The 24,053-nt window shown below is 38.5% G+C and overlaps 1 protein-coding gene and 1 pseudogene across 1 annotated transcript; both read right to left on the reverse strand.

Annotated features, from left to right (window-relative positions):
• Nucleotides 1-4,365: 4,365 nt before the first annotated feature.
• Nucleotides 4,366-5,532, reverse strand: LOC122660360 (nicotianamine synthase-like). The gene has a single exon (XM_043855629.1). The coding sequence runs from the start codon at nucleotides 5,418-5,420 to the stop codon at nucleotides 4,461-4,463; it is 960 nt and encodes a 319-aa protein (XP_043711564.1). The 5' UTR covers nucleotides 5,421-5,532; the 3' UTR covers nucleotides 4,366-4,460.
• A 13,490-nt stretch (nucleotides 5,533-19,022) lies between these two features.
• On the reverse strand, nucleotides 19,023-21,635 carry LOC122659565 (annotated as a pseudogene).
• Between the last annotated feature and the right edge of the window lie 2,418 nt (nucleotides 21,636-24,053).

Genomic DNA, 24,053 nt, shown 5'->3' on the forward strand with positions numbered 1-24,053 from the left:
TCCTCCTCCTCCTCCTCCTTTAGAGTCTTGGGAATATTCTGAGATTGAGAATAGCTTCTCCTTCACGCTCAAGAAAGGATCAAAATTTTGAAATCCCGCCCCCCACCCTCACCCCCACCCCCCATTCAAGCTCTTCATCTATATATAAAAACACATCTATCCCAGCCTTTCCACTTCACCAACTGAGCTAATCGTACTGGTTAGAATCACTAACCAACTTCAGAGCAGAGAAAGATTGGAAGAAACTTGGGGTGTCAATACCCAACCCGAATCGATGAAACCGGCCCGAACCAGCCCGAACCACACTGGACTGAACTCTTAATGGTTCAGTTCGGTTTGTGGATCCAGAGAGGCAAACGGTTTGGTTTGGTTTGGGCTAGCCCGACGGTGCATCGTTAGGCCCGAACCCAAACCGAACCGACCTAACCCGATAAATGAGTAAATTAGTAAATGCCTAATGCCCCATTGCCCCCTAAATGTGTTGTGATAGTTTCTCACTTTATCTCATATCCTTTGTTAGTGATTACCCAACCAATTGTATCCATAGGCCATAGGACATAGGATACAAAAATGCATTGTATTTGAAATATTTTATGTACTTATAAGAGAAAGAGAAGAAAAATTAGCACTAACCGAACCTTACTAGTTATATAAAACCGGTACCAAACCGAATCCAAACCGATATCAACCCGTTATCATAAACCGAAACCGACACGAAACCAAACTGCACCGAAACCGAAACCGCACCGAAACTGAACATTTCTTAATGGTTTGGTTTCGGTTTCTATAAAAGTCACACCAAAATCGAAAAGCTCGAACCGAAACCGGCCCGAACCGGCCCGTTGACACCCCTAGAAGAAACTATCAGAGATGGAGGGTAGATCTGGTGAAGGAGCCGTTCAGTATCAAGCCAAGGCACCCAGCTGGATCGATTTGCAGAAGAACAAGAAGAAAGGGTCATCAGTACTTCCACCAAGGAGGAGGTCGGTGAAGAAGCAGATGTATGATTATATAGCTCAAGTCTTGATTTCTGCGCTAAATAGTTCCCTGTCCGAAACAGAGATCAATCATCGATGATTATTGTGTACACTACAGATATGTGAGCAAGAGATTTTGAGAATTTCAGTAGTTATGAAGTGTTAGATTAAAAGAGTCAGATTTCGATTTTCCATTTGTTGTACATAAAGAGATGTAGATTGTTGTATCAGTGAATGTAAATGAAGTGTTTTTTTTCCTTTTCTTTCGTTTTGGCCCATCATTCCCCTATCATTTCCGTTGTGCTAAGAAAAGAAAAGGGTCTGTCATGATGTTGGAACTTGAAATTCTCCCCTGTTTTTTGAGAGAGAAGAAAGAGGTTTGATTGTTACAGTGACCAGAAGCCGCCAATTTGTAGTTGCAGAGTAGAGCTTTAACATTATTTATCATGATGTTGGAACTTGAAATTCTCCCCTGTTTTTTGAGAGAGAAGAAAGAGGTTTGATTGTTACAGTGACCAGAAGCCGCCAATTTGTAGTTGCAGAGTAGAGCTTTAACATTATTTACCACCGAGGAGGAAGAAGAAGAAGGAGGAGGAGAAGAAGAAGGAGAAGGAGAAGGAGATGGAGAAGGGACGGTGATGGGGTGGGAGTTTTTTACAATTACCACCCCAAAAAAGGTATTTTGGTCTTAAAAAATTCGTGACAACGGTACACTCTCACGAGTAATCCTTCCCGTTACGGGTCTGTAACAGTGGGGCCAGTTAGTTATTAGTATGCAAGGGAGGCTAACATTTGTTTCAACGTTTTTGAAGAGGTAATAGTAAATATGAAAAATTTTGGGATGGTAACTGTAAAAAACCCTTGTAATAATGGTAAATATGTACATTTATGAATTAATTTACTTATTATAAGAAGACGCCTCTTACCAGTGGTTTGAGAGATCTGATAGTGATACAACATCCAGTGTTCTAATCTGGTGACTCAACACAAGCTTCTCCATATATAAGGTCCCTGTATAGTGTGGCAAACTTTACCTTAGAGCAGGTCTCCCATACATTCATAAAGGTGAAAGATGATGAAAACATTTAGAAACGTAGTACAATTTGTCGACACCATGTAGTTGAGATTTTCTTGATTTCTGGGTTATTTTCCTTCCTCTTACTTTTATGTTTCATTTTCCATTTTTCACTTTTCTTATCTCATTTCTTCATTTTTATTCTTCATTCCTCTTACTTTCATTTCCCTTTGTTAAGACCTCAGTTTTCCCTACTTTGTTTTTGAAAGGATTCATGTGATTGACCCCATTTAGTTGGGATAATGCTGAGTTGTTGTTGTTGCCTATTGGAAAAGGCTAAGCAGTATATTCCTGTGTTTTATAAGAAAAAAACCTTTATGTGAAACCAGAGAAAGGAAAGAGAAAAAGGCAAGAGTCCTTCACCTGAAATAAAAACCTCTCATGATTCCAGTTTATACTTTGACAAGTAGGCAGTTAAGAATGGGATATGTTAAATGAAAGAATAGGATTTGTGGGCAACTAAAAGTAGTTTTTTGTGAAGCTTAGGGGGGTTGAGTGGAGTTACTATGCATCCAAGTTGGGTGGGAAAAATCTGTTCTGAAGTGATGGGTTAATTGAGATGGATGTGAGAATCGTTTAAGAAGGTCAACCCAAATGATGGTGGGAAGTTTTGAAGATAGGAGTCAGTCTCACTATTCAGAATTTCAGATTCGAGAATTAGGAATATCATGATAGAAGGTAGGGACTACAATTTGATTTAGTTTTTATTAAAGCAACTCAATATCCTAACTACTAGCATCATGTACTGTTAAACAACTTAAATCATTGCACTAATTATGCATTTTTCTCACTATTCAAATCCACTCCATTTGGGCCCTCTACTTGTCCTTAACAGTTTCAAGTTGGACTATATCATCCTTTGTCATTTGTACAGTCATTAGTCTTCATTATACATTATGACTCTCCCCAGGCCCCTTATTGGCAGGAGTCTCGTGCACTGGGTACGCCCTTTTTTTTTTTCCTTACCAGTGCTACAATCTGGTCTGGAAAGAATTCATATATATGGTGAGATCACTACTCTCATTCAAATACTCCTGAAAACTTTCACAATATGCTTGAGAATTATGGCTTCTCTAGTTCCAAAAGGGGAAAAAAAGTATGGCTTTTCTATGGGCCAAATCCCAATCTTTTAAACTAAAAGTCATTAGTAAACTAGAAATTTAGGGAATTATTTGATTTTAACATGACAAGATATCCCTAGTGACTAAGTGCAAAGGAGTAAGGTATGATTAGATGTCTTGATCTACTAAGGGCAAAAGAAAATTTTCTGAACTTTCAGCTCTTCTGCAAATCCACATTAACATGTCAATCATAAATGAACTAGAAAATAGGGTCTGGAACCAACATTTCATGACAGCAGCTTATATGTTTACCAATGCAGAATACAGTATACAGAATGCAGAATGAGCCCCTCTTCACAAACCTACAACTGGTACATAACAGTTACAAAATTTTCTTACAACTATCTAGCTTAGGAGTGAAGTACAAAGGAAAGATAAGAGCTATACTAACCAGAAGAAAGAAAGTGATGTAAACAATTCCTGTTAAGGGTCAAAATCGCAATTAGCAAGTGCGTAGAAAGCCTTTCCAGGGGAGAAATTGCTTAGGACATAAGTAGTCATATTAGGTCATACTATGCTTTTGTTCTTGTGGCACTTCTGGCATCCTGGAAGGCCTGCATAAAATTCTTGAATCCAACAAAATAAACATCCTTAGTGAGTGAAAAATGAATTTGTCAATCACATACAAAGACGACAATGGGAAGTAAGGCTGCGTACATTTGGCCCTCCCAGACCCTGCAATAGTGAGAGCTTTTTGTATTGGGACACTCTTTTTAGTGGGTAAGCCTTGGCGTAAAGGTTAAATTGTGCTATTGCAATCACTAGGTTGTGGGTTTGAAACATGGAAACAACCTCTCCATGAAGTAGGGGTAAGACTGCGTATATTTGCCCCTCCCAGACCCTGCAATAGTGGGAGCCCTGTGCACTGAGACGCTCTTTTTAATACAAAGACAACAACAAAAGAGTAATCATGCAGCCGTAAGAAAGTGAATTCTGTTTGAGATATCTGTAGTCTGATGTGCTTTACAATATTTTGGTTTCATTTTCAGAGTTTCTCATCTCCTCATCTTCATCTAATAATGGGAAAAGAGAAGGAAGACATAGAGATATATATAAATGATTTAGTCATAAAGACTATTCTTATTCATTGAAAACCATGAGAACACAGAATACTTGAGAAGGAAACATTGATGCAAATACATATATAATGAGTCAGGAATGCCTAAAAATTTCTTTTTCTTTTTTGTAAAAAGGGGGGAGAGGGAGGTGAACAGTCAAAAGAAGGATTCATAAGAATGAAGATCATCATGGATGTTGATCATCATGTGCATGCATTCAAAAGATCAATCAAGAAGTTTGCTCCTCAATAGCCAACTCTTCAATCATGTTGCCATGGTTGAGGGGATTAAAAGCTTGAATCTCAGAACACTTGCCAGGTAGAATTATAGGTCCAAGGCCTTGTTGATCCAATGAAAGGACTGGAACTGGGTATTTGCGAGCGATCACCACCGAGTTTATCACTTCGTCGGTTGGATGATAAATCGATAACACCTCAAAGCCTCGAAGATCACAGGGTTCAACAATTGGGTAGAGGAAAGCCCTGGCACCATGAGCACTCCTAAGCATGAGGAGAGCACCAGGAGCCATATGCTTGTTAAGGTGTTCGATGATTTGGGTCTTCTCTTCCTTGTCCATACCCACAAGGGCTGCCAAGAAAACAACTTCATAGTCTCTAAGAGCAGTGGAAACCTCCATGATATCACTAGTATGGAAGAACATACGTTGAGAGAGGTCAGGATCAGAGGAAATCAAATTAAGGGCAAGTGAATTGGCTGAAGCATCAATATCATAGTTATGGAAAGTGGTGGTTCGAAGGTGATTGGAAGCCAAGACTATGGAGGTGAGGGGAAGAGGACCAGAGCCGATGAAGGCAACACTAGTAGGGACATGGGTGAAGTGGTCGATGAGGAGAGTGAATTCAAGGTGACTGAGTTTGAGGTAATTGGAGTAGTAAGGGAAGAGTTTGATATGGTCAAGTGGGTTATGGAAAGAACCCAAAAGGGAAGAGAAATGAGATTCCAATAGACCCTCAGCTTCTCCACAGAGTCTAATGAGTTTGGACCGAATGTGTTGGACATGGTTGGAAAGCTTGGCGACATCGATTGGGATTGGTGGGATACATGTGTGAACAAGCTGTGTGAAGAGCATGTCGACATGTTTTGATGGTTTCAGGGATTCGAGGTTTGAGATGCTTTGGTAGATCTCACAGATCTTCTCTACAACTATGTCTTCATCTTGGCAACCCATGTCGACACTATGAACACACTATGAGGTTAGAAAGTCTTCTTCCCCTTCTCTGTTTTACTTTGAAAGGTAAACTAAACCAGGCAGGACACACTTCAATATCTCCAATGTGGGTCTTTATTTAAGAACACAAATAATGTGGGACCCACATAAACAAAGAGAAAGAGAGATATGATTGGTTGTGTAATTATATAATTATGAGACGAAGCCTTTGTTTATTATATTATGTTATGTGTACTATTTTAGGTCATGACATGTTTGCTTAAAAGAATGAAAGAGAGAATGAGCACATATATATATGTATTTATGATAAAGAGAAATATATTAAAAACAAACTAAACGAAAAATGTAAAGATTTTTTAGTCTGGGCATGCTTCGCTAGATTAAAGGCTATAGTTATACAAAAGTTGTCTCCCTGTCTGTTATAGCATATATCTTGGGATATTAGATATATAAATTAAGTCTTTTATAAGATGCCAAGGCCAAGGAGATTTGGTTGGAGATGGAAGAACATCAGTGATCTATTGGTTGGAGCACCACACTTCTTTTATCTTCAACCCCATACTGATAGCATGGTCGAGGCCTGATCGGATGCTCATTAGTTCTAGTTCCATATGAGTAGTAGCAGTTATATGCCCAGCAGCAAAACATCTGAACTTTCCATCTAACAAAAAGATATAGGACCATCCTGCCAAAGTTAGTCCAGGTGTATGGTATCCTGCACAGATTAAAATAGGAAAGTTAAGTTTTGGTAATGAAGAGAAGGAGTCAAAAGATGGACTTAAGAAATCCTCCTCAGAACTACAATATGCATTATGGGACGAAATTAATGGTGGGGATACTTTCAAATCAGCTAACCACTGTTTAACCTGTTTCAACACCCAAATTGGATCAGGCTTTTCTGACCCAATGACTACCTTGTTCCTGATTGTTCAAATAAAGTAACAAGTAATAATAAAAACACTAAAAAATAAAATCAGAGATTGTTTATCTAAAGTACGGTTGAAAAGGATTGCCAAGCAAAAATCTTTTAGGGATGGATGATCCAAAAACTCAGTTCACAGCCCCAAAGGTCCAGCTACCCAAATATGTTTAACCCAATCGCAAGATAGGAATAAGTGCCATAAGGATTCAACACAATTCCCACATAGAGCACAGGAGGGGTCAATCTGAAGCCATTTGGATAGAGTAGCCTTGATTGGAAGACCAGCATTTAGCACCCGCCAGAAGAAGATTTTAAATTTGGGGTGAATCTTAAGCTTCCAGAAGAATTTCCACCAAGAGGCGATAAAAAAGTAATTATTGGTAACAAAAACAAAAATTAGCTCTTTAGCAGCCAGTTTAGTGCTAAAAATTCCATTCTTGGCCCTGGTACACCAACTGTCCTCAGAAGTAGATGGAATTACCTGTTGAATGTGAGATGAGATGTGCAAAGGTAGTAAATCGTTTAGTAAATCAGATTTCCATCTAGATCCCATGGTAACAAAATCAACCTTCCTAATTCGATCAGAAGGATTAATGGAGTTCAACGGATAGTTTATCAGCCTACCAGGCTGAGAAGGGATCCAATGGTCAGTCCAAAAAAAAGTAGATTTGCCATTACCTATTTTTCGGACCACGATTTTCTCTAGGGATGGAATGATATGAGAGATACTGTTCCAAGTCCAGAAGCCCTTCCTCGCACGAGTTTTGGGATCAAAGATTGAGAGTTTAGGAAAGTATCTAGCTTTTAGAACACGAGACCATAAAGAAGAACAATCAGTGATAAGTCTCCAACCTAATTTCATTAGTAAGGCTTTATTGTGGTATTCAGCCTTATGAAACCCCACTCCCCCCTCTAGCTTTAGGGAGACACATTTTATCCCAGGAAATGAGAGCAGATTTTTTCTTCTTTTTCCCCAAATTTCCCAACCAAAAATTAAGACAAATAGAGTCAATATTACGACAAACTTTAAGGGGAAACAAGAAATAATTCATTAAATATGCTGGAGTAGAAGTTAGCACAGATTGAATTAAAACATTATGCCATGCATAAGATAAAAAATTGGATTTCCATGAGGAAAGCTTTCTCTCCATTCTTAAAACAACTCCACTCAATTCCTTCACTTTAGACCTGCAATGGAAAAGGTTAGTTCCCAGATAAATGGAGTCTTTAGACATTTCCTTAATACCCATTAGAGAACTAAGGTGAATTTTGTCCCTGGAGGAGACATTCCTGCTGAAGTGAATTCCACTCTTGGAGAGAAATGGGGTAGTTTAATTAAGAGGTATGGGCTGAGGGGACATCCCTGTCGGATACCCCTCGAGGTAGAATGAGCACATATTTGCTATAACATGTTTGGTTAAAAGAAAGAAAGAAAGAGAGAGAGAGAGAGATTGGTCCCCACCAATTTTGATCTGAACCATGGTTTGAGGAACCGGTAACGGATCGGTCGATCCGACCAATTTGTATCCGTATCAGTGGAGATCAATACCAATCCCTGACCGATCTCGTATTAGTGGATCGGTATGGACAAGGGTAGAAATGAAAAAAAAAAAAAAAGTATTTTTTTTTATGAAAATAGAGCGGATCCAGGCCGATATAGCCGATCCAGATCGGTTGATCCAAACGGATACAGCCAATCTAGATCGGTATCGACAAAGGCCGATACCGATACTGATACATAAAACCCTGATCTGAATTGGTCCCAACAACCGTTCTCAATTTTTGATAGGTCCTATTCTATTCTATTTTAAAGGAAAACAGATGTGAATGACGACTTGAACCTTATTAAGACCTCCTAGTAGCAATTAGGGGTGTAAATGAATAGCCAAAATCCGTTTCTGTATCCGTGTCCATATCCGTTTAGCACTATCCGAATCCATCTGAAAGCTAAACGGATGCAAATACGGATAGACTATAGCTATTCGAAAAGCTATATTTACATGTAAATTAACAAAATATCTAATCCGTATCCGTGTCCATATCCATTTAGGGATATAACACTATCCAAACTGAATCCGATCCGTTTACATCCCTAGTAACAATGGGCTTTTAAGCACCACAGCTACCATTTGTTCACAAAAAGTATAAGACCCCACAAAAAGGATTGTTTGAGTTAAACAGTGAAAGAAGAGCAGAAACTACAGCCAAAGAGGAAGTTGCATGATATTGTTGACCAATTGGGATCAAACCCATGGGGCCACGAGGCCTCATAACCATGAGACCTAATTGTGTGAAGGGGGCAGTCACTAGTGGCACAGGCATTTTGGGCCTTCAGGTCAATACCAGTAGGGTTGGTATCAGTGAGGATTTGAGGTCCTTGTCTACCCCACTTGTGAGAAAAGGAACCAAATCTGTGAAAAGTATTGAGAAGTCGCTATTTGTTACTCGCTTAAATCTTAAGCCGTCTCAAAAGCTACGAGGACTATGTGGGTTATGCCAGGGTTCTCAACATGTGTCTCCTGCTCTCCTTCCTCTTTAGAAAAGATCTCTTTGTCCTCTTGTGTCTAGTCTTACGATTGGTGTATGCCACTAGTTTACCAAAAGCTGGCAACATGGCCAATCAATAAGGAACCGATTTGGGTTGGTATCGGTAATATATCAGTTTCGATCTGATTTTCTATGTTTGGTTTATTTCTGATTGATTTGGTGCTGTCCCGTTTCAGCCAGTCTGATAAGAAACCGATTCGGTTTGGGTGAATGCTTTCGATCAGTTTGACCGGTTCATTTTTGGGTTTGACACCTCCAGCTAAAACCATCCGGTCTTATATGGATGGTTTAAGTAATCGGAACCAGATTGGGTGCATTGCCCGATTTGGATTTTTTTAAAAAAAATTTGATCCTGATTTGAGTTGATTTTTTAAAATCTTTTGTTGAATAGGTGGTGAATCATGTTTTGTCTTTGTTTTTTGTTATTGTTTCCTTCTTTTATTCGGTATAATAGCAGAAAAACCAACAAAATTTATCTCTTGAAGATTTCCAATTGTATTGAATTAAAAATTTTATAAATACAGAATTTGAAACTTTTTTGTTTGTTTGTTTGTTTGTTTTTTTTTTCTGAGTCCAATTTTTAGGGTTTCAACTGATTCTCGGGTTCTCACTGGCTGATTTGATCAATCTAAATTATTAGATTGGAATCGGTGGAAGTCGATCCAATGTTCCATTCCGTGTACTTGAGCCATACTAGTATGAGGGAAGAAAAGAAAGGTATTTAGGGGTATTTCTATAAAGGTAAAAGATTTGTACAATGCTAGTTTTATTTCAAAATTACATGCTGGCACCCTCATAAGATTGAGATTAACGTAGTACACCCCCTGTAAAATGTCTCATATGCCCCTTATTTTTGTTGTCCCATATGCCCCTCTTCCAAGGCATGAAACAACGCACTGTCTGTGTAGTAAACCCTCTCCCTTCTATAAATATAAATACATCAGGTTGACTAAGGTACCCTTGACACTTCTTTTTTGCTCTTGATATGTTGATTTTAAATGAATTGAAAACAAGTTTTAAAATACCTTTGTTTGTCTTTCACAAATGTTGAATCCACAATCTTCGATGTTGCTTTTAGCAAAGTATATGACTGGGAGAACTTTAGTCTCACATTAGAAATGGAATAGAATGAAGTGAGCTTTATATATTAAAATGAGAACTATAAGGGTAGGGTTTCATGAAATTAAGTAAGGTGCATTATGCTCTCTTATCTATGGGGTTTGGGGTTTATTTCTACATACATGAGCCGAGCCAGGGCATGATGCAGTGTGGTGCTATTGTGTGGTTTCTTTTTTGTTGGCGGTTCAATGCATAAAATTGTTCTTTTTTTTTATCTACATTGGATTTTATTTTTTATACGTTGGCCACAATACGACAACATCAACCAAGGAATATCTCTCCTCTATATATAGAGGACGTCCTTAACACTTTAGATAGAAATTTCTTAGTGCTCTCTCTCTCTCCCCCCTATTGTGTGTGTGCATTCAAGATACACATTACTATTTTCTATTCTATTTTACCAATTTTGTTTCAAAACTTTGTTCGAGCTTGAGCACAACTTTGTAGAACTTGAAGGGAAAGGGGTATCTCTCCTCTATATATAGAGGATGTCCCTAACACTTTAGATGGAAATTTCTAAGTGTTTTCTCCCTCTCTACTCTTGTGAGTGAGTGTGCATTCAAGATACACACTACTATTTTTCATTTTGTTTTGCCAATTTTTTTTTTCAAAGTTATTTTGGGTTTGAGCACAATTTTATAGACCTTGAGGGCAGACACGAGGAGAGTGTACTACTACTTGCAGAAGCCCATGATTGTTTATCATAGAGATCAATTCACACCTATTGTATTTGCACCATTTGGAGCATGTATGATGACGTAACTTAGCACAAACAAAGTTGACAAAGTGACAAAATAACATGTTGGAAAGTCCAAGACTATAGCAGGGTGCATGCAATAAATGAATAGCTAAAAAATTATAAGGGAAGATGACAATACATTGAACGGTTTATAATTGACTTTGAATCGTAGTTGGAAAACCAGGTTTTGATTAGGGCCGAGTCTTTCGAGTGAGTCAAAATATTCGAAAACCTGGTCAAGAGTCGTGTTGATTAGGCTGGGGTAAAAAACGAAAAGAATCGGTCACAACTCATCCAAGTCAAATGAGACTTTGTTTCTTCACCCAAGTCACCAACAAAATCGGTGACTTTGGTCAATTTTAAAAATCCCATAAAATTGTTCTACTTGAATTGAGTACAATGGTAAAAACCCTCAAATCCTCTTGGTCGATAGTTCATTAAGTGAAAATAAAATCCTAAGTTACTCTGCAACTTCTCGACGGATAACAACCGTGAAACTCTTTCCTTTTCTTCTCTCCAATTTATCAAATTATTCTTGAATCGAACAGTATACAAAATGAACCTGTATAGAACTTACACTACAAGAATACATGTCTGTTTAATCCATCACATTGGTCCTCATGAATGAAGCTCCACCCCTTTTTTGGAGGGGTGGGGATGAGGGAGAGGATTCTATTTATGTTTTTCCATTTGATGAATTATTATTCACTTATAAACAGAAAATTTAGATGAACACCGAATTCGTAACATATACAACAAAAGCTTTAAGAAACTTCAACCAAACTTTTCAATGAAGAAGAACAAGTTCATGGTGTGTTTTTTTTCTTCTGGTTTTTTTATATTTTTCATGTATTTTTCTGATTTCTTTTACTAATTTATATATATTTATCATATTTAAAAATAAGAAAAACGTGACTCACCTTGACTAGGTTTAACTGGGCCAAGTGACCAGGTTTTTTTGAAAGACGAGTCGAGTTAGAAAATCTGGTTTTCCATCTATCCTTTGAATATAAATTTAATACAATGGTTAGTTTACCACATCACCCTTCCACGAGGCAGAATTAAATGTGCAGTCTAAAGGCACTCTGTACAACGCTAGTTTTTCCTAAATACTTTTTTTTTTTTTTTTTGTAAAAGATAATTCATTCAAGAGGAGATCAACCTAAGGCCTCATGAACAATAAGTTCATGAAGCCAAGGAACGGAATGTGGCCATTCTATCTTGCACGAAATCGATAGGGCCTTCCTGGCCAGGTTATCAACAATTCCATTACTAATCCTGAAAATACAAAAGAATGAAATTGAATAAAATGTAGCGGCTACAAAAGTTACATCATGGTTAATTGGTGCAATGGTGAGATGAAATGTGCCTTTTCTCTGGATTGGTAATTGAGGAAAAATGTCTCTGAATCAACAGGGTTTCTTATATCCCCTCGTGTGAGGTTTTATTAAAATTTTTCTCTACTTAGAAAATAAATATAAAAAACCCACATGAGGAGGTGTATGAAAAGTTGTTGGTTCAAAGAACTTCTTCCCTAATTTTTTTCTTTTTCATGAGGATCATCCTAAAACGATAAATCTAGGCTTAGGCCACATTTGGTATGATTTATATTTCGATTTGGATTGATTTCATGAAATCGTTAACAAATAGAGTTTTGGTTAAAAAACTGAAATCATTTTGGTTGCATCAATCTTAAATATTTTAAGAATAAAAAATCCATTTGATAGTTCAATTTCTAAGAATAATTCTTTATTTTTTTTTAGGAGAGGTTGATGGTGGTGGTGAGACCATTAAGAGATGAAGGGTGTGGTTTTATTTTTAACATGAAATTATAGTTTCGCCCATCAAATTAACCATGTGCTAAAGAGCAATAATAAAATTAGTTTCAATTTCAAAACAGAAATGGCTCGTCAGCTATTTAAGAATTGTTATTTCTTTTGATTTCTATTTCATTGAAATAAAATGTAAAAATCATACCAAATCAGGCCTTAATGATGGTCATGAAAATGAGATTTAATTGATTAATATATGACATTGTACTTTTAGGCACGCCTTGATGGTATTACCATAGTAGGATTATCTGGGCTTTATTTATTTATTTATTATTTTTTAAAGATGGAAGAACCAAACTAATTAATCTGGACCAGTTTAATTGCCTAATTCAGCTCACATTGGGTGACTTGTTTTAAGCAATAAATTAATGGTAATTAGGAGCGTTTCTAGATTTCTTTGTTTCTTTAACTAATTCTTTTTCATTAAATTAATAAAGCATATCCCTTTCTTTTATTTGGAATCTATGACTTCGTTCACAACAGCTGACCACCCTTCCATGTTATCCATGAGAATATATATATATATAATCATCATACCTAATATCCTGCATTATAACTTGACAAGTGTTGCATTGTGACAGTATTATTAAAAGGGTTTCAAAAAGCGAATTAGAAGAATAAACCATGGATCAGCTTTAACAAAAGTCGTACCAAACAGTTTTAACGAATTTCTTGGGAGTGGAATGCAACTTACGCCACTCCCCCCCACATTAATGGTTACCAAAATTTCGTGTGTGTTTGTAAGTTTGTTAAGAGTGGTATTACTTCTAATACTTTCGCGTGTACGAAATAAAAAGAAAAAGCTTTCTTAATTAAATACAGCCGTGCATGTGTGGTTTTATAAGACGAGAGTAGGCGACAACAAAATCAAAACATGGACAAGTAATATTCTCTCTCTCAATTTGGATCCTTTATTGCCGAGTTGCTCGGTAGGATCGTGTTGTTCAAACACGATATTACATGCAATGATCGTTTTACCATTACTCGGGTAAGATGCTCGAGAAGAGGTAAGATGGACATTATGCATGACACTGTGTCTGAGCAGAACGATCTTACCAAGCAACTCGACACTAGAGGATCTGAATCCTTCTCTCTTCTCCCCTACATCTGGTTCTTCTTATGACTTCTCCTGTGCTTTCATTGGCTTGGTTTGGCTTAGATATTTTATCCCACGATGGCTACATGTCAATTCTTTATTTTATTTTAAGGCTGGGCATGCCATGCACACGCGTGCCACACATTAGTAAGAATTATGTCTACCACCCTCTTGCCCCCTTAGGAATGACCTTGTTCCTCGTATATGATGATTCGTCCTGCACCTTCATTGGTGTCGTCCGCTAGCGTGAGCAAATCTATTCCTCTCCCATATTTAGAGAGAGAGAGAGAGAGAGAGAGAGAGAGAGAGAGAGAGAGAGACTCTTTTCTCTATAAAGGGATGGGGGGAGGGATTGAAAATCATGCACATAATCCAATCATGGATGAATAGTTGTGTATTGAGATTATGGTTTTAGGGATTGGTATTGGATCACCGGAGTTAGGACTACAACAGGTTTGGGTTGGGCTGGGCCTTTTAAAGCCCCAGTTCAACCCTGAATTCCCTTAGCTGAGTCCAAGCCTGATCCAACCTTGACTCAGGGCCAGAAAAATCCAATCTTGATCCGCCCTCAGGATTGGGTCGGGCTGACCCTGATTGGTCCTGACCATGGGAGAGAGGGAGATGCATGGACTGGCTAGGTTGGGAAAGGAAGATGCATGGGTTGGTCAAGCTAGGAAGAAAAAGAAGAAAGAACCAAAAGAAGAAGACAGGGTCAGGTTGGGCCAGATCGGCAAGACTCAACCCAACCCAAGGCCTCAACCCTGACCCAGCCCGACTCTGACTCAGGGCTAAAAATTCCCAATCCTGACATGCCTTCAGGGCCAAGATATCTCAACCCAAGCCCTGTTTGGGATCAGGGTGGGCTTGGGCCATTAGGGCCAACTTGCATCCCTAATCAGAGTTGCCCGATCCGTATTGTTATTGACAGTCAACGATACTAATTCTGGGGTAATCTTCGATAGATCGGTACAAACCAAAGGTAAAAGATTTTAAACAAAATGGTGATTTTTATTGAAAACCAAAGGTAAATCTGTCCAATATGAGTTAATCTAGATCGATATCCTCCGAGACGGATCCCCCATCTGATATTGATTCCTAAACTATGATTGGGACTTGGGAGTTGGGAAGCACTTGAACAGTTGTCTCCAATAAGCCACAAAAATAGGAGTTCAGATCTACTACGATGTGGATTTCACACCCCCATGGAAGGGTCAGATCTATCACCACGCGTACGTCCCCATGTGAGTAGCTGATCCGAATTCGAAAAATAGGTGTCCTTAGACAATCCGGAATGGCCATCTTAAGAGCCCTATGATAACATATTATATTATGTCAACATCTGATGATGTCAGACATGACACCTTACAACATGTCCCTCTAATTAAAATTCCCCCGTACCCCCGCCCCTGCCCCTTCCATCTATCTTCGAGTCCTCCCTTACGTCAGAGATACTGTGATGGTGATGTGGGTGGGGTATTCGTTTACTTATCTAAGCCTCCCATTTTCTTGATTGTTTTGTTGAAGTCCTTAAAAATATATCTACTTTTCCTACCCTCCTCTGTTTTCTAAATTTCAATGATGCAAAAGGGACGTCTAGCAATGCCTTTACACGATTGCTGCCTTTCCACTCCATTTTCCGCAGACCTTGCATGTTTCCTAATTATTTGACTTTTTGAATGAAACCCACCAAATAAAAAGTCTTCCCTTAAGATGTAGACATTTCCGTTTATATATGGCAATGTGTGATGTCATGACATTATATTTATGAATCATAAGTCATAAGTGACTTTTGGTGTGGTCTAACGAGATTTGCCTTGTAATTTTCAAAAACATTACTAGCACATTGATGTTGCTTGTGATTTTTGCATAAAAGAGTGAAAATCAAAATGCGATATTGATAGATTGAGTATCTGTTGGTATTCTGACAATTCACATTATTTGAGTCCGCGTTGTTGGAATTGCAATAAGTTCAATAGCGAAAAAGATCAATCAATACATCTGTTAGGGTTTAGGGCTTAAGCACAAGGTTGCTTAAAGCAATACACCCTGCATATCAAGTTTTGGAATAAGCAGGTTGCTGCTTCCAGCCAATATTTATAGGAAAAATTAGGATTTTAGGTTAGATGAGTTTTATCTAGTGGGACCCACTATAGCCAGATCCTTTATTCAAGTAAACTTATATTAGAACATATATTAGGATTATAGAATATACCCAAACAACATCAAGCATTACACTTAGATTTATTAGGTTAATTTGTTACTACAATATCAGTATCAAACCCGAAACTCTTTGCAAATGGCCAGTAACCAAATGTTATTATGTGAGATTAGTAAACATATTTGAGGAGCAGGACCATTAGGGTTTATAACTGAATATTTAATTAGTAGTTATACTTTATCCCAACTCTTTCATCATATGGTGGATAATTCTTGTTTTTCCAAATCAGACGGTGCTTAACAATACTAGTCGGAATCCTACTAAAGTTCATAATTTGATTTTACAATTTGTGTACATTTCAATACTTTTTTCTACTCATAGTTATAATCCTCTATCTACGATTGATAATGATAAAGATGTATCTTTGTCAGTCAATTCTGGTCTTGTGATACTTGAAGGATTATCATTTGTGGATTGGTTGATTACCATACTTGATGGTAGCTATGATCAACAAACACGAGAGGTTTGCTTGTCATCTGTATTCCTTTATAAGTCTTAATTACTTGTGCTTTTAACAAATTATGGATTTGCAGGGAACACAAAAGATTCAGATATCGGAAGAATTCTGTAAGGACTACAACCGGCCAAAAACAATGATGGAAAGAGGTAGACATTTTTTTTTTTTGATTGAAGAAAGATGTAGACATTTGAACTGATTGTAAAAAGGGAGTTAGTTGATTAACCCAGGAGACTAAAGAGGGATGGATATGATGGCCATGAGATCTTTTTGTGTTGTTAATTGAGGGTGTTAAGACTATGAACTCATTTAAGTCTATAAAATTTGCAAGATGGATAGGTTGCTTATAGATTTGGCTCAAAACTTAACCATGAGAGTTAGGTTAGGTATTATAAGTTAAGCTGTGTATGATGATTTGTATTTAATTTTTTGTCATAAAAAGAACTGTCGGGGTTTTCTACCCCTTCTCACATGAATTTTGTTAACCATTTCTCTTTTTCTTAAAAGTAATGAATAAAAACATTTCATGTGAAAGGGCATAGGAAACCCTTGTTCTAAAAAGCTAGGGAAAATTGTCTCCATGACATGAGTACAATTTTCTTCACATATTTTTCTCTTTTTTGCATTGAATATATGGGTCTCATATGAATGATGCCATTTTAAGAACAAGTATTAGCGTCACATGTAAATTTCTTTCCACACTAGCATTGTTGGAAACTCTCTTCCTTATGAAAAGAGGTTCTCTCAACCATTAAGGTAGGATATACCATCTATTTGTATGTCTATCTTTTTTTCATACATGAAATAATTTCACTACCCTCCAATATAAGATACCATTTTACCACATTTTATTAGTGCGTTCCTGTATGACCGTTGCCCCTTTCTTAAAGTTATATACAAAAAAAAAAAAGTTGAAAAGACAGGTCTCTTTCTTTAGTTACTTTAGTATCCGTATCTTCTCTTCTTGGCCAATACGAGCACTTTCACTCTTTTGGAAAGAAGATTAATGCGACTATTCGACGCTGAGACTCTGTGGACCCCCTTTTTGTCTCCTTAGAAACGGAGGTCAGAGAACCCCTTTTTTTTAGGGCGTTTTTGCTTCCAATCCTTTTTCATGTTTTTTGCTGCCTTATGCTTTAAAAAGCAACGGTGAAGGTCCTTCTTGTTTGAGAATCAATGATTAGCCAGATAAAAGTTTCTAACAAGCACTAGCCACTCAACAAGATCCTGATTCAACGATTCGCCCGAGTTAAACCCGTTGACCAGGGTTTAAATAAGTGGAATCGGCAATGGATTGCTGAATCAGCTTCATCCGTTCCAATTCTGATTTGGCCGAATTGGCTGGTATGGGTCTGAAACAGTGAAACCTGGCTAGATATCTTTTTTGTATTTGTTTATTTGTTTTAGGATGTTTCAACTCTTTAACTCACATGGATACATTTTATAAAAAAATTTAGATTAGGTTTGAGAACTGTGGATTACGGCTCTAATTGTCAAAAAAAATTGAGAGACTATTAATGCACTTGTAAATTAGTTAAGGTCCACACATTTCAAACGATGAATTTTTATAATTTTGACTATTGCAATATTATTGATTTTAAAAAGTCATCTTGATCTGATCATAATATTTTATGATATGCAGAGATCGACTTTACACGAAGGCAAAAGGTTTTATATACGATCGTGTATGTACATGGTCGTGCCTTGAATCGTTAGATGGGGGGGGGTCAAGAGGGGAGGTGTTATCCACCCAACTCCATCCAACAGTTGAAAGGCACGATCATGTACATTTTATTCAAACTAGCATAATTAGGATAATAAATATGAATTTATGATAGTACATAGATATCATTTAAACAAAAAAAAAAAAAAATATAACATAATTAATAGGCCAAATGTTCTCTGTGTAGTAGCGCAGGCTGCACCTAGACACATGAGAGTGGGCGAAATGACCACCCTGCAACCCATGTGTCTGGGCACAGCCTGCGTTGCTGCACAGAGAACTTCCGCCCTAGAATTAGTGATTAAGGATCAAATTAAAATTATAATTATTAATAAAAGGAAAAAATATTCCAACACGCTTCACTTGGAAGTTGATCAGCACGCCTGCTATTTTTTTGGCATGTGGAATAATGATGTGAAAATTATGACCATCAGGTGTTTACAAAATGGCATGGATGGATTACTTGTTAAATTTTATCGAGATTCAATACATCCTCTCATATGCAGGCATACCCTCCCCCCTCCCGTATGTCCATGCGGATCCACATCCTCTACTTCCAAAGTTGGTACTTCCATCCTACTTCCCTTAGCTTACAGTGCACCACCTGGCCTAATATCCATCCAACGGTTGATGTTAAATAATTCAAAATATTTTGAAAAGCACATGAGATGGTTGTTTGAACTACCTTGAACCCCAAACCAAACCCATCGACCGGTTCAAATTCAACTAAACCCATTTCACTCCAACCAAATCCATCAACACTCTTCTCTCTTCTCTACCTTTCTCTGCAATCCCCTGGCGGTGCTACCTACAACCCCTTCTTGCTTAGAATTAACCATGTCAGTTCCTGGGTTCACCGCCGTTAGAGTTCTCCTTCTGTTTCTTCTTTTTCTTCATCCCCAACAGGCGCTTGAACCATCTCATTGCTCTTCCCATTTTCCGAAAAATCTCAATTGAAGAGACCTTGAGGAAGTGCTGGTAGATATTCGATGAGAGCCTCTACAGAGCAGGAAATTAGCTCGATAAGGAACAAAATGAGAAAACCCAAGTCCAGCTTTCCATGTTGCAAACGGGGAACTGAGTAAGCTGACAATTCAAGAGTAGAGAAAAAATTAAATTACGTGCAGCAAAATCTTAAAATAATCAGAGAGAGAAAGGATTAAAAGAAGAAAATGGGAACCCTGCATAATTTTGTGAAGAACTAACTACATTAGAAGACAAAAGAATGTCACGGAAAGATACAGAGACTTTAAAATAAAACCTTGACACTCAAATTAAACAAATGAATTATAGACGAAACCCAATACCCAGCACAGAGAGCCACTAATTGCAGAGAGAAAGACCAATCCACCTTCTGAAATTTCAGGGGTAGAAAAAAAAAATCAGAATTTTTCCCCTTTGTTCAATCCGCTTTCAATCCGCCTGTCTCTCTTTCACCCTCCTCCCCTCACAGTATTCCCTTCCTACACTTTTTAACCCTCAAACTTTCTAGAACGATATGTCCTCTAAAATAGTAAGATACCTCAACGTTCACAGCCACTGACGCTCTCGTGAATCTCTTCAGTTTCTCTATGATTCGCACTTTTTACCCTCTTCTTTTTTTTTTTTGGTTTTCTGGTTTCTTAGTATGTATTTCCTTTTGGGTTTCTTAGTATAATGAGGATCGAGTGAACCCCGGAACTGACATGGTTGATTCTAAGCAAGAAGGGGTTGTAGGTAGCACCGCCATGGGATTGCAGAGAAAGCTAGAGAAAGAGGAAGGTAGAGATGAGTGTTGATGGATTTGGTTGGAGTGAAATGGCATGGGTTTGGTTGAGTTTGAACCGGTCGGGTGGGTTTGGTTTGGGGTTCAAAATGGTTCAAACATCCATCTCTTGTGTTTTTCAAAATGTTTTGAATTTTTTTTAACATCAACCGTTGGATCCATGTCAGGCCAGGTGGCACACTGTGAGCTCAGGGAAGTAGGATGGAAGTACCAACTTTGGAAGTAGAGGATGTGGATCCATGTCCATGCACAACCTCATAATCCCTTATTTTTAAAATACATTGTTTTGCCACTTGACAAACTGTCATATGAAAAGAAGACCTTGCCAATCCCCTCTATCATATTTATGTTAAGGAGAAGTTCTCTGTGGAGTAGTGTACCACCATGCTTAGACAAGGGGTTGAAAAGACCACCCCACCCCTATGATGCCAATGCACATGTTCTCCTTAATCCCCGCATTCACACTAGACCGCGATCCCCCAAAGAGAATGCCAACCCTTATGTTAACTAATGAAAGGGTAAAGTACACATACCCCCCTATAATGCACCCAATATTCCTCGTAACCCCCTAAGCTTCTGATAAGTCCACGTACCACCCCTCACTATTCCACGTACCACCCTTTCTTTACCCCCCTAATGCCATTTAAGTTCACACCAGGTATTAAATGCTATAAAATAACCAAACTATCCTTTCTTCTATCTTTTCTAAAATTTGAAAAGACCTAATTACCCTGACCTATTTGCTAAAATTTGAAAAGACTAAAATACCCTCATCTTCCCCAAATCATCATCTTCTTTTACATACCCACCACCACCACCACCCCCGCCACTATTGTTATATTCTCGCGGATCGAGTTCATTCGGTGCCGTGTAACTATAAATAAAGCGGTAAACTCCGATCCGCAAAAACATTGTCAGCTCTAGATCATCCACTCCCATTTCATGAATCCTCTCACCTTCCCATGGTTCACCCTCCCGCTCTCAAACTCGAACTTCGGTCCTCGCTTCCAACTTATCCCTCCACGCTCTGTAGCGGGGTCGTAATGGGTCGAGTTCATCTGAGCCACAAGGGGCTTCACCAGATTGAACGTAGGAGACGCCGGAGCTGCAGAAGGTGATGATGCTGCCGTTTGAAAGCTGACCCATCTGCCGGAATCAACAGTAGAGGAGTCGGATTCGTCGCATTCGGGAATGGTGGCAGGATGGAAATGGTGGCCACGAGTTGGGCTTGCAGGGGCTGAGGCGGCAAACAGTGGGTGGCGGAAGGAGGCCATGGAGGAACTGTTGGAGAGTAAATCCCAGTCAGGGACGGGTCTCATCTTTGGAGTTCTGGAGGTAGGGGATGAGAGTGGCGGAGTGACAGGTGCGCTGTTGGAGATGCGTAGAGGTGGAAGTGACGAAGGGATGGAGGCCAGGTTTCGGAGAAATGGTAGGAGATAGGAGGAGGACGAAGCGTTGGCATCATAACGAGAAGGGCTTGGGAAGGAAGAAGAAGCTGGGCTTGCATGGTAAGAAGGAACAGGGCTTGGGAATGAAGAAGTTGCTGGGCTTGGTTGGTGTGAAGAACATGGACTGATGTTGGTTGAAATGCCCGCGGCTTCAGTTTGGGGTGGCTTGCATCCCTGTTCAAGAAGAAAAAAAAAACAGAAATTTAAGCAATGTTGTGAGAAGAATAGCATGAATGACTGAATGGATTGTTCAAATGGGTTCACTGATTCCTCCCTTCTTCAATCCCAAATCCTATTAAATTCGGGAAGGAACCAGAGATCACAAACTTGCAGTTCCGGCCAAGATTGTTGTCAGATCCAAAACAGAACACCAAAAAGGGGAAAAAATCATCGGAATTTTCAATACCATCCATTTCAGCTCACAGAACGGACAGCCAAATAGGGATTTTGTTTTCAAGAGCCAAAATATACAAGATCTCCCGAATACGATAAGTTTGCTAGCGATTTCCAAACACCAAAGCCGAAAAATTCGAAGAACACAAGGAGGAAATGTTAAAAAGGGGGAAATTTTCCAACCTCCATAGGAAAACCAATAAGAGATTGGCCAGAAACCATTTCCTGTTCCCAAATTCGAATTACATCTAAGACCTTACATATACACTAATATGTTTTTGCGGATCGGAGTTTACCGCTTTATTTATAGCTACAGGGCACCGAATGAACTCAATCCGCGAGAATGTAACAATAGTGGCGATGGTGGGTATGTAAAAGAAGATGATGATTTGGGGAAGATGAGGGCATTTTAGTTTTTTCAAATTTTAGTAAATAAGTCAGGACAATTAGGTCTTTTCAAATTTTAGAAAAGATAGAAGAAAAGATAGTTTGGTCAGTTTATTGTATTTAATACCTGATGTGGACTTAAATGGCATTAGTTTGGTCATTTTATAACATTTAATACCTGATGTGGACTTAAATGGCATTAGGGGGTAAAACAGGGTGGTACGTGGAATATTGAGGGGTGGTACATGGACTTATCAAAAGCTTAGGGGGTACGAGGAATATTCGGTGCATTATAAGAGGGTAAAGTACACTTAAATGGCATTAGGGAGTAAAACAGGGTGGTACGTGGAATATTGAGGGGTGGTACATGGACTTATCAGAAGCTTAGGGGGTACGAGGAATATTCGGTGCATTATAGGAGGGTACGTGTACTTTACCCTTAATGAAATGATGAAATGACATGAAGTTATGTTAAGTTAGACTTTGGAACAAGAGGGAATGGTCCATTAGATCGACATGGATACAACTATTGCAAAATGTTTAGATTGTGAGCTAATATATGAATTGAAAGATCAATATGAGCATAAAGCAAAACCATAAGCATGATATCGGAATGAAATCGGCCGATTCAATTCAAAATCAGCTGACCACAATTCCTATTATACCCGATTTCTGAACACTTATTTAGATTCAAATTATAAGTACACTTGGATCTTCATTTTTTGCTTTCTTGTTTTTCTTTCAATCAAACAGTAGAAAATCTACCAAACTTACCCTCTATTACCAAATTTACAAATCCTTTCTATAAAAAACAACTCTAAAAAATCCAAATTTATGAAAATTCTTATTTCATATTTTCGATTTCAATTTCTAGGTTTTGGCCAACTCTGGGCCAGTTCCGACTGATTCTAATTCGCTTAAATCGAAATCTATGGAAGCCGATCCCATGACCGATTCCTGGCTTTTAAACCTGCTTGACTACATGTGTATGAGTAACCCAAAAAAACTAACCATATTTATTGACACAGGACCCTTGATATACTATGACAGAGATCAAATGGCCAAGAACCAAGTCTATCTCTACCAGTTGTTACTTAGCCAACATTCGCAAATGAAATTATTATCAGGTGGAGAAGGGGCAAGATTTAAAAACACAGAATCAGGATTTGTAAAGGTCCCAATCGATTATGCTCTGATCCGGATCAAAATCGGCGTGGATTGCCTTTGAAATCGGTGTTTTAATGTCCTCTAGGGTTTTTCCATACAAGGATCAAAGCCGGATCAGTCAAAATTGGGATCAACCTCGACCGATTCTTATCCGAATTGACCAATCTGGCTTAGACTGTCCAATTGGTGCCGCATACTAGCTACCGCACACGGGCGGTAGCTAGTGATGTGACCTAATGACTGAACTAAGAAACGATATTTCAGACCTTCAACAACAATAATCCGTGTTGCACACTTGCACAATGAGGATGGGCCGCTTTGATAAAAAATGGGCTGCTCAAATAAAAATTGGACAAGAAGGTGAGAAGATGATTTGGATAAAGGAGAAGGGGCCGTTTCCAAAGGGAGAGGAGAGAGGATTACACATGCTAGACACCCTAGTGGAGTGCCCATCCTTTTTCCTTGTATTTTTGACATTCATATATGTAGGGCTAGATCGATCAAGGTTCATCCTTAGGTCTCAATCCTGGCCCAACCCAACCTTACCTTACCCTGGGCCTAGAAATCTAAACCCTAGCCCAGCCTGTGGGCTGAAAAGCCCAACCCAAGTATGGTTAAACTGCTTAGAACCTTGACCGTGGAAGCCATTCTGTCGCTATGTGTGCTAAAGCTTGGCAAGAAGTATGTGATTCCACATTTTTTTTACCTTAAATCTTTTTTTCTTTTTATCGTTGGCTTTGGTCATTTACCTTGAGAAAGAATAAAGGCATCACGCCCGCTACATTTTTGAGTTTTGGGCTTAGAGACCTCATTGGATTGG

This window comes from Telopea speciosissima, chromosome 4, assembly GCF_018873765.1.
Source record: "Telopea speciosissima isolate NSW1024214 ecotype Mountain lineage chromosome 4, Tspe_v1, whole genome shotgun sequence".
Lineage (NCBI taxonomy): Eukaryota > Viridiplantae > Streptophyta > Magnoliopsida > Proteales > Proteaceae > Telopea > Telopea speciosissima.